Source organism: Echiichthys vipera (assembly GCF_963691815.1).
Source record: "Echiichthys vipera genome assembly, chromosome: 14".
NCBI classification, from domain to species: Eukaryota; Metazoa; Chordata; class Actinopteri; order Perciformes; family Trachinidae; genus Echiichthys; species Echiichthys vipera.
The window spans coordinates 13604099-13615771 of NC_139839.1; the positions used below are offsets into that span (position 1 = coordinate 13604099).

At 38.7% G+C, this 11673-nt stretch overlaps 1 protein-coding gene across 1 annotated transcript; it reads left to right on the forward strand.

Moving 5' to 3' along the window:
• Nucleotides 1-2861: 2861 nt before the first annotated feature.
• trim47 (tripartite motif containing 47) lies at nucleotides 2862-9445 on the forward strand (the record flags this gene model as incomplete). Its single annotated transcript, XM_083927570.1, has 8 exons — nucleotides 2862-3044; nucleotides 3810-4021; nucleotides 5352-5397; nucleotides 5600-5695; nucleotides 5992-6216; nucleotides 6468-6490; nucleotides 6603-6724; nucleotides 7500-9445. The coding sequence occupies 8 exons, from the start codon at nucleotides 2862-2864 to the stop codon at nucleotides 8027-8029; spliced, it is 1437 nt and encodes a 478-aa protein (XP_083783696.1). The 3' UTR covers nucleotides 8030-9445.
• Nucleotides 9446-11673: the final 2228 nt, after the last annotated feature.

The following is an 11673-nucleotide window of genomic DNA, read 5'->3' on the forward strand; positions in this document are numbered from 1 at the left end:
AACTAATATCCATCCTCGCAGTGTTGTTGCTCCCACTGTGTGTTTCCTTGATATTGTTGTATTTATTCAAAAATATTTTGGGCATAATGTTTCATGTTTTTTTTTTTTAAGTAACACTGGTATAGTATGTGTGTATAAAGACACTCATCTCAGGAGGTATTTCTTTTACAGACAATGGACCGACCGTGTGTTGTAACACAATTTACTACTGTAGATAATCTCTACAGAGCCACTCTCCACTTCTGTGTTACACTGCTAATAAGTGTGGTGCTGTGAACATGCAAATACTGTATCCATTTCCAATGATTTTACCCCTATTCTTCTCACATTATGTTCCTGTTAGTTTTATTTGTCACTGGTGCTGTGTGGGATTTCAGTGTTCTGAGTCATATTTTTGAACAAAAGATGCAAACAAAAGAGCTGCTTACAAATCTGTATTTTGCCATGAAAAATATTAAGTTTGAGGCATTTGATATAATCTACTGTCTCGGTCTTTTGTTAATATCACTGGTGAAATTTCTTGTTTACACGTGTTGTTAAACCTGCGTCTTACTCTGCTGTGGATACACAACAGGCTGAGATCAGTGTTCCTAAATATGTGTCTTATGGTGTTGTCAGTCATCATTGTACAATTATTTCCAAAATGCATCAGGGCCAGCTCTAATGTGATGAACATGAGCCAGAAATTACTTGAGCAGTGAATCACCGAGGGATGTGATGGTTTATAGTCTGCTGAAATCCGGCTGTGATTTTTTTTCTTGCCCTGATAAACTTGGAAATAACACTGTATCTGACATCACATGCACTTTTTGAGTCACATCCCTCACATCCCTCACATGCCAATCCAAGCTATGCAATGTAATGTATATTCCACAGCCTGTTATCCCCATGTATATGACAATTTTAGCACAAACAATCAAACTTGATATTCTGTTTGTGTCTTTTTATGAATGGGTTTTTATGTATATGTATTTAAGAATAAATAGTGTTGCCTACTGGTTGTTGTTGACTTACTCAGTATCTATGCAGAACTGTAGAGTTCAAAATCGAGAACTTGGCTTAAAAAATGAGGACTAAAGACTTGGTTGGACTTCACAGCCTCGAGATTCGACATATTGAGACCTAAAGACATTGTTCGAGACTGGGAATTAAAAACATTTATATCTCGTGTTGTGGCCACATAAATTTTTAGACAAATAAAAAATAAATTATTCACCAGCAAGCAACAGCCAAGCTTTGCATAGCAACACAAAAGCTTTAAATATTTGATTATTATAAAGCACTTGGTCTCAGCCATGTAGGAAATCGTATTTACATTCAGACAGCTGGGAAACTTGCAACTAATTTGCAACGTGATCTGACTTTTTTTTGCCAAATTAAAAATAGCTCTGTTTATACGCATACCTCCCATAAGCACACATATTTCTAAGTCCCATATAGGCAAATGGTATTATTCAGTTGGTGTGAATCTTTTTGATTTGATTTAATTTAAATGTATTTCAAACATGTAGAAAAAGAAAACAGAAAAGGTCATACAGAAAAAAATACTAGCATACAAACTAGAAAACATAGAGTAACAAATAACAAATACCTGATTTTTTTTTCTTTTGTCCATAAAGGAGTGGGAGGAAATATACATGTTTAATCCCATCCCTTCTCCAATTCAATTCATTTCAATTTTATTCACAGTGCCAAATCATAACAAAAGTTATCTCAGGAAACTTTACAGAGTAGATAAAGACCACACTCTGTGACTTATTTATGATTTACATAGACCCAACAATTCCCCCCTTGAGTACACAGTGGCAACGAAAACCTTCCCTATTACAGGCAGGAATGAACAGACCCAGCTCTATGGAGGACGCACATCTGTCTTGACCGGGGAGGAAAAAAAGGATAGAGAAAGAGAAAAAAGACAGACAGAGAGACAGAGAGAGACACTTCCAGAGATGCAAGCAACCACTGCAGTAACTATATTAATATCCATAGTAATGTCAATACGACTTATATGTTATGGAAGTTAATACAGTAAAATAATAGAAACAAGTAAAGCTAAGGTGACAGAATATGACAATGATAGTAATTATGGTGATAAATATGATCAATTTTGAGTAGTGGTAATAACAGCTGTGATACAATGAGATATATTACTGATGGTGATTCATGGCAACAAATGTTATAGTTTATAAAAGATAGTATATGGGTAGTTCATTGTCAGTTAGTTACAGCTTTATTTTTTTATTTCTTTATGATTCTTTTTTTTAACTGTACTTAACAACTATCTTACAAAATACAATTTATTTCTCATATATTTCCAGCAAATATATTAGGATATATTATATTACAATTTATTGTATATTTATTTCATGTCATCAAAAATGATACTTTTAGTACCCAAAATATAAATATTAAATTATTAGAAGAGAAGAGGTGGTAAAAAAGAGACATTTGTGTAACTGGTGTAGTGAAATACATTATATAGCCTACATCATGTCAGCAACATCTGCAAAAATGTCAGAAATAAAAGTATGCTTTCATTAGGAGGGACTATAGATACTATTGAGTTCGAGTGCGCATGCGCAAAAGCTACACGCTGCCTGTCACTACTTTATACTGTATATTAGTTAGTAATTAGTATATATAGTATATTGTATGTACACCATATGTTTTTGTTGTTAATATGTTGTTTGTATAGCTGGAGTGTGCAACGAAAATAATGTCCCCTGGGATTATTAAAGTATTTCCGATTCTGATTCTGATTGGTTAAGAATGAATGACGCAACCCAAATGAGCCCGCCTCCCTCCCCCCTTTTCCTTCTTCACTTCCTGCGGTTGTGTGTGTGTGTGCTGCTGTTGTCAACATGGCTACTGCTGGAGCAGCTGGAGACGACCTGAGGAGAGAGCTCACATGTGCAATTTGTTTGGACTTCTTCAAAGATCCTGTCATACTGAAATGCGGACATAATTTCTGTCGGTTTTGCATCTGCATGCACTGGGATGAAAATGGCGGAGACTACGGGTACCAGTGCCCTCAATGCCGAACGGTAAGTTATTTACATTTCCCACCGTGTTTTCTTCACGAAAGATGTGTTGTATAGTTGTGACAGTATTAACATCCACATGTAACATTAAGCGAAATCAGATAAGTGAACGTTAGTTAACCGTTGGAAAATGACATTAGCTACGCAGTGCATTTTTGTGGTTACCGTTGCTATGCTGGCTTTAGCTAACGTTCAATTATCATGAAGCAAATGAGCTCACAATTAGCCTCATGTTGTGTTCGTTAAAGTTAATTTTTTTAGTGTTTTCCATTTCATGAGGACAGCTGAAGAGTGACTGGAAACGGAGGAGAGAGGGGGCGTCATGCAGCAAGGGGAACCCGGGGCTTTTGCATATGGGGCGCCTGCTCTAACCACTGAGCCACCGGGTGTCCCCTAATTTAGAATTTGTAAATTTCAATTTCAAAATAACAGAACATTTATGACAGAAACCAACACTTGCATTCAAATCATACAACCATGTTTGAAATAAATAAAAAGCAGCTGTATTACAACTATACCTCCAACTACGAATGACTGAAATTCAATGAAAAACATGAAATACATGAACAAAATAGTCTTCCGCTCGTTACCATTTATGGACCCCTGTGTCCATTATGTTTTATATAATTAAACAAAAATGATCACAGACCTGGTAAAAATTCCCTTTGTTTTACCTTTTTAAGGATATGCTTTAATGCTGACTTTGCTGTTGGTAGCAAGCAGATAGCTGCGTCTTTCTCAGTTGCTTTCTTTTTTTCTCTCTTTCAGGTGTTCAACAAAAGGACCTTCACTAAAAACTACCTGGTGCAGAACCTGGTGGCCAAACTGGACGATCTGGAGTGTCTGGGTTCTTGTCCTGCCCCCTCTAAGCCTGTTAAAGTAGATGGAAAGTGTGACCAACATGGAGAGGAGCTGAAATTGTATTGCCAGACTGATAAAAGGCCCATCTGTGTGGTCTGCAGGGAATCTAGAGCACACAGGTTAGTGCTGTTTGCACCTTTAATTAGGGAAATTATACACTTATTCCTGTGTTGATAATTCCTCACTGTAACTGCCCTTCTCAGTTAAATCAATCTATACAAATACACATGAGACTCAATGCCCCTGCAGAAGCATGCATTTACATGCATTATGAGCTGTAGACAGTTTCTTTATCAGAGTTAAAGCACTCATCTGATGAAAACTAGGATTTGACCATCGCCATGTTTCTGAATGTTTTAACAAAGTTGCAGTTTTAAATGCACACAAGAAACTTGGTTATTGTGACACATGGGATAAGATATTAACCTTAAAACAGTTATCAGTCAGTCTTTAGGATTCTCCTCTTCTATCTTAAATAAGTGTAAGAGGGGAAGCATGTACACATGCACATTTATAGTTATTAACTTGTAGCATTACTGCACAGCAAGAACATCACAAACAAGAACATCAGAATGGTTTTAGCTTTGAAGTGTTTGTTTGTCTCACAGCCTCTTTTAAAAAAGCTGTTTTTCAGTCTGGCTGTCCTGGTCTTGATGCTTCCCAGCCTTCTCCCTGAGGGGAGGGGGACAAACAGTCCATTAGGATGTTACATTCCTTTTGTTGTGTCTTTGTCATGCTAGTGCCCAACACAAGCTAGGATTTATCACTCTGTCACAGTTGTGTGTCCTTGCATACGCATTCATTGTTCTGAGGAAGAGCTATCAGTATCCATTGTTTAGTCTCTAAACTCTATAACTCCATTGCAATTGTAATCTATCCATCATCAGGATTCAGGCAGTGATAAACCTGGACAAAGTTTAGCAGCACAGCTATGGGTTCAAACAAAGATCTTCATGTGTATGTAAGAGGGTATAAGGGAGGGGTCAGACAAGGGCTGAGAGAGAATTCACCAAGAACAAGATATGGACATCTTGTCTTGTGCAAAACATGCCTTGCAATGTATTGTTTGTCCTTGGTATCTTATCCTTCACTTTTTGCAATGTGTTTGTCCTTGACATCAAGGCTACATGCAAGTTTGTTTGCTTTATCTCTCTTTCTCTAGAGCATAACACTAGTACTCTGTATTTTTTCGCCACAGTTATGTCTAAAATGTATGTGTTTTTTAAATTGATAATATTTAAATATGACTATCCCTTTATCTGTTTTACCATGTATAAGTCTAAGGATCTGTACAAAATGATTAATGTAAAACTTAAGGTGGGTAATTGAGTTATAGAAGTAGTATCACAGCTGGGGATTTTCTTTTCTCCTTGGAAGGATGTCATGAAGGAGAGCCACCTTAATGACATCATACTCGTATCTTATAGTCGTGTCTTATTGTCGTTTCAGACACCATGAGGTTGCACCGGTGCCAGAAGTTGTGAAAGATATGAAGGTACCGTAAGTGTTTTTTAGGAAGCACTCTCTTCTGTAAGTCTCCTACTGGATATCTGTATAAGATATCTGACTGTACAGCCTCTGTCACACATCTTAATCACTGCATCTAGGCTGTTCACAGTTTATTTTAGTCTGTGACATCATTATTCATTATGTCCTAAATTCCCGGGTGGATGTTTCTTGATGTCCATTGGTTACAGATGGAGTTGAAACTGAGGCTAATGGAGCTCAACTGGCAGAAGTCTCAATGTGTAAAAGTTATGGCAGCTGATGAGCGCACCAGAAGCGAAGTGAGGGTATGTAATGGAGCTTTTATTTTTTTTTGCTGGTGACATTTACATCTGAAAAAGACATTGAAACTACTTGTTTCATGTAGTCTTTCAGGATTACATTTCCCAATCTAACCCCATTTCATCAGTTCAATTAAATGTAATGCTGCAAACCAGCCTGGCTGCCTAATTAGTAGTCATGAAGTACATGATGGATACACACTGCTACGGAATGTTAGTTGAGCACTGCACATGCACACTATTAGTACTTCTCGTCATCAAATCTTTCATCCTAATCCTCTCTGAACCTTTCTTTCCACCAGTCAAAGAAACAGAGACTCAAGGAGAAGATTGAGGCGGATGTTGGTGCCTTGGTCCAATTCTTGCTGGATGAGAGAGACTCTTTGCTTGAGAGCCTGGACGCCGAGGAAGTGGCCACCATGGCCGTCATAGACGAGAACTTAAAGCTTGTGGAGACCGAGGCGGCAGCTGTGGACAAAGCTATAGCTGATATCCACAGCCACAGCAGTGGGAAGACTAGCTTTGAGGTGAGTCTAACACATCAGCTGTGTGATTCAGAGGTGATTAAACTCTACAACATGCCTCTACTAGAGCTTCACAGTAGAATGTCAGAGATGGGCAGTTACTAGCGGTGTGATAAGGAACCAAACATGTTATGAAACATATTGTTTGAATTACTTGCATCACTGACTGTGCATAAGCTAAGTCTCTGCAACAGTGAGATCAGTTTGAAGTTTGTTCAATTAGTTAAAATATGCATTTTTTTTTCTTCCAACAGAGTCTTGCAGAGACATTTAATGAGTAAGTAGATTACAGTTTATTTGACATGAACCCATACGAATTCCATTAAAATTAAACTTTTATGTAATGAACATTTTGCATAATCACATTTTCTTCCATTTTTCGTCAACAGAGCCATCCACTGCAAGCCTTTCCAATCTCTCGACACAGTTAACTGTCTAACTGAATTTACAGACTTCTCAGGGCCCTTTCAGCTTATCATGTGGAAGAAGATGATGCACGTGCTGCATACCAGTGAGTTTACTCAAAGCATGCATTGGATAGTGTTGCATGTCAGGTCTAAGAGTGGCAGACTACACAAGCCTTTTAGATGTATTTATCTTCATTTTGATCATGGTGGTGCAGTGGTTAGCACCACCACATCACAGCAGGATGTTCTGTGTTCAAACCTGCTGGCCAGCTAGGACTTCCTGTGTGGCGTTAGCATGTTCTTCCTGTGCCTGCATGGGTTTACTCCCACAGTCCAAATACATGCATTTTAATTGGCCACTCTAGTAGTGCAAGTGTATGTGCCAGCCATGTGATAGACTGGCGACCTGTTCAGGGTAGTACCCCAACTCGCCCAATGTCAGCTGGGATAGGCTCCAGCTTCATGGTCTGATGGAATAATTTATTGCGCTCTCAAACTGCTGTTGAGTATGGTTCCAAGAACTAAAGTTAGGTGCTCTTTTGTGAACAGAGAAAAATCACAAGTCGTTGCATCCAATTTTGTATCTGCCAAGTTAATACTCCTGCTCATGTTCTATGACTGCTTTAAACCGTTTTAATATTACACAGCGTTTTGCTTTATATAATAATTATTGTATATTTTATCATTGCAAAACAACCTAATGCTGGCTGGTCAGTCCACATGCACTGTAGCGATGATTGACAAATGTGGTTCTTTCTGATTTGCGAGTCAAGTTGGATTTATATTTTCTTTTCCTCCTTTCTTTTCCAAATGTACTTCCGGCCTCTTCCCAATCTAAGAACAAGGTGAACTAACCTCTCCCCATCTCTTCCTGTGTAGTGCCTCAGAACCTCACCTTAGACCCAGACACAGCACACCCAAACCTGCTTATCTCAGACTTTGACACCAAAGTGGAGGAGGGCCGTATTCGTAACCAGGAACCAGATATGCCAGCGCGCTTCACCCGGTTCTGTGGCGTCCTTGCCACAGCCCAGTACGCCAGTGGCCAGCACTACTGGGAGGTGGATGTGAAAGACAAAGGCGTGTGGTACCTGGGAGTCACCACCGAGTGCAGCAACAGGAAGGGCTTCGTCAGCCTCACTCCCTCCTCAGGATACTGGAGCCTGTGTCTGCAAGACCGGCTGTATGCCAACGGAGAGGACGGGCGTATCCCTGTCGCTGACTACTGGAACTCTCCTCGGGTCGGTGTGTACCTGGACTACGACAAGGGACGCCTTAGTTTCTACGACGCCGTCACAATGAAGAGATTATACATGTTTGACACCTGCTTTGAAGAGCCTGTCTATCCTTTCTTCAGCCCAGGGAAGAATGATCCAGGCAGCAGGCTGCAGATATGCCACTATTACTGAGAGCTGACATGAGTGTTTGAATCTAGTCATCTCAAGGGTAAACTCATGTATGCCAGTGTTTTAAGAGTTGCTGTTAGCAAGGTTTTATCTCACAGACCAGGCTAGATACAGGGGGAATTTGACCCTTGGAGCCATGTACTGTATGCATTTGAGCTTTTACATGTTGGTCTTACTGGTGTTAGAAAAGTTCAGCTGATCACCAGGTGTCTCGTCACACTTGGGTTTTAATGACAAGCTTAATTTTTCTCTCTTGAGGTTGAAAAATGTGATATTTGGTATCTTTCAACCTAGACACACACTGTAAGCTTATAGCCCCTGATTACTGTGGTTTGGGGTTTGGAGAGGTGCTTTGTTGTCTTTATCACTGTCTGCTGGGATGCAGATGCCTCAGATGCTCTTGTTTAGAGCGTCTCTTATCCTATTAGTTACCGCTATGCCATACTACTGTACAGCTCCCACACAGTGATTATACTTCTAGGGAGAAATGGCTTGCGTTTGTTTTTGTTGACTTTAATGTCATTACAGATACTCTTAACCTTTTAAATTGCACCTTTTATGTTTTGTTAACATGGTTTGGACTTCTAAATTCTCTGTATATTGTCACATTTTGTGCAGTGATACTGAAAGTTTGGAGTGGTGCCATTTTGCTTTGTTAGAGGTATTTTTAAATCTCAAAGCAAAAGATTTTCAAATATTCAAATGGCGAGTTTTTAAGCTGTACAGCCTTGTCGTCAAATATGTTGTCATTTAATGGATGAACCTGTAGATGTGTTTTTACTTTCAAAAAACATTCCTTCAACAAGAGCCTGGTGGACTTGACTGAAATGTAAACCTATGGAGAGCTGAATGAAAGTTTTTCTACATGTTCGTGTTTCTTGTTTGCTTTTTAATAAGTACCCGCCACATTTCCTTAATTATATTCCTTTGAATAATCCTGCTTTAGATTATTAATTGCTAGCTGTTGGTCCTGACATGTTAGGGTCTATTATCCAACTTGGTCCAGCGTGAATCTGTTTTTCATTATTAGTGTTTAATTTGAAAATACATGTATCTGGACAATTGTATATATTTTTTCTCCTTTTTATAAACGTATGAGATGATGGGGCTTTATCAGTATAGTCATTAACCTACATATGGGATGTTTGCCATCTTACCTAGTTATATGTTTGACTTTTTTTTTTTTAAATGATTTTATTGAGGAGCATGGGATAAACATTTAACAGCATGATCGGTGTTAATATTTGAGATTGGACATCCCTAAGTCTCAAGTGGCTCCTTTTTTGAGTTCATTCTCATCTAAGCTGCCTGGGCTGTTTAATTCTCTGCCCTTTACCTTTGAGTATTTGCTGATAAATGATTTGTCTAAGCTGCTATACCTCGTTTAATATCTATACATACTTTCATTACTGAGTTTCATTTTGAACATAATTGTTAGTCCCTTTCACCTGCTATAAATGTGCTTGGTGTTTCTCAGACTTGACTACAATTAAAAGAGGAGAAAGAATTGTTTTATTTTCCTTAAAGTCTCTACTTTCAACTTTCCTCAGAATTATAGGAGTGTCTATAAGGGTGATGGAAGAACAAAACATATAAGGATACATTAAAATGCATTACTGGCCTGTAATTTGGTTTTAAAATCAAGTGTTTTCTCACAGTAGTATGACTCACCAGATGTAGACTGTCAGGATAAAGACTGCCATTGGCTGGCTATTTCAGTCAGCATTCTCCTACCCTTCTGCTGTCTCTCTCACAAGGGCACCATCGCTGCATCCGGAGCTGAGCACCGCCCAAGACTATTGTGATTGGTTTTAAGAAATACAAACAAGTTGTAAGACTAGCCCACAGTGGCTCTTTAAAACTAGTCCATTTAAAGTCAAAACCTGCTGGATTTGTTATTTTTGGATGCTGTCAGTCCGTTTTGTGAAAAAAATGCTTTCTTCCCTCTGATTTTTTGCCATTTTGCTGCAGCAAACTGAGTTTAGTGTCTAATTTTTCCACCTGAATAACCAAGTTGTTGAGCTCTGATATGTGATGGGCTCCTTTACATCTCAAACTCTAAAGGAGTGGACTTTGGTGACCAGGCTGCTGCCTAGAGTATGAAGCTTCCCAAGAGCGCTGTTGTTCCCGTTTTGCTATTCTGGTCCAACATTCTCATTTAACCTTCTAAGACACTTTGGTGTTGCTGATTCAGTTTTCATACTGCCAGAACATTTAAGGAGGAGGTGAGAAAACAGTTCTCTACTGCTCTGGTAGTGACTCAGTCCTGACTTTTCTTCCTGTCTCTTTGCATAGATGCGATTTTAATGAAGGGCCATGAATAGTTGCCCATACAATATAATCCAAATACATTATACGTACTGAAAAAAGTGGTTTGGGATTTAAACATTTATTAATTTAACAACCACATGCTCTAACCGTTATGCACATGCAGCTGGACTGTATCACAAACAACAGAGAAGCTGTTGCAGACAGAGAAAATTCATTCTCGAGTCAGGTGGCCATTACTCCTGTTTCTTTACACAGCAAATGGTTGTTTGATGTTTTGAACATTAAGTACAGTGCCTTTAAAGTTGCAGTTAGTAACTTCGATAAAAATATGTTTTTGTCATTTGCTGAAACTGAAACTGTCCTGGCAGTAGTACATTAGACATAGTCGTTCCTTTGCCTCCACCTAGTGCTTCTAATGGTGTCTGCAAGAGTCCACAGTGCTGGAAGGAAAACCGCCAGTTACAGCTGAGCAGTCTCTTCAGACAGTGTCAGTCACTGCTCGTGAACTGTAATCAGATTGTCAAACTAGGCAGCACTGCTTAATGCATATGTCTTACCTCAAATGTTCACGGAAACATTTTAATATAATGTTTTGCTGTAAATTGTGAACGCTTTGCTTTCTGGTACTTTGGTTTTGGCTCGATTATTTTCAACATGGCAGCCGGGTCACCAATCTTCTAGTTGCCCAGTTGGATAGCAGTGAGTGTCACATCGTTAAGGTCTCTTCAACTCTAATTGGTTATCTGTCTCATGTACTACTGCTAGGATATGGTGACAGTTTGAGAGTAAATATGACCAAAACTTAGTTTTTTTATAAAAAGTTGCATGAATGACATATCCACTCATTAGACCGATTAAAACTATGTTTATGGATGGACAATGTGGTATGCGTGGCAATGCCCGGTAACAGAGGACACAAAACGGTTCAGCTTTATCATGAGCACAAATTGTACCCAATAGACTCTGATGGCCAGTTGTTTGTGGCTATGATTTGGGTTACAGATAAAAGTCTCTAAAGACAGATTCAGATTTTGACAGTGCATCAGATATCAATACCAATTTCAGATTTTTGCAATAGCGAAAAAGCAGTATCTTTAAAATCAAAACCAGTTCACATCATGTTATGAGAGGAAGCCTCTTTACACAGCTAGTGTTTTATAAAGACAATTAAGTAAAATGCACAATAAAAATGTACCTAAAGGTATTGCTACCAAAGATGTATGAAATGTTCCCTCATCTGTGTAGTTTGTAGTACTTTGTCTATTTTAAATGACATGACATAAGCTGATTTAAGTCAAGTTCCCATTACCTTTCTAATTTCTACAGCATGTACTGTAACTGATCATGTTTGCAGCTAATTTGACTGCTTTTCAAAT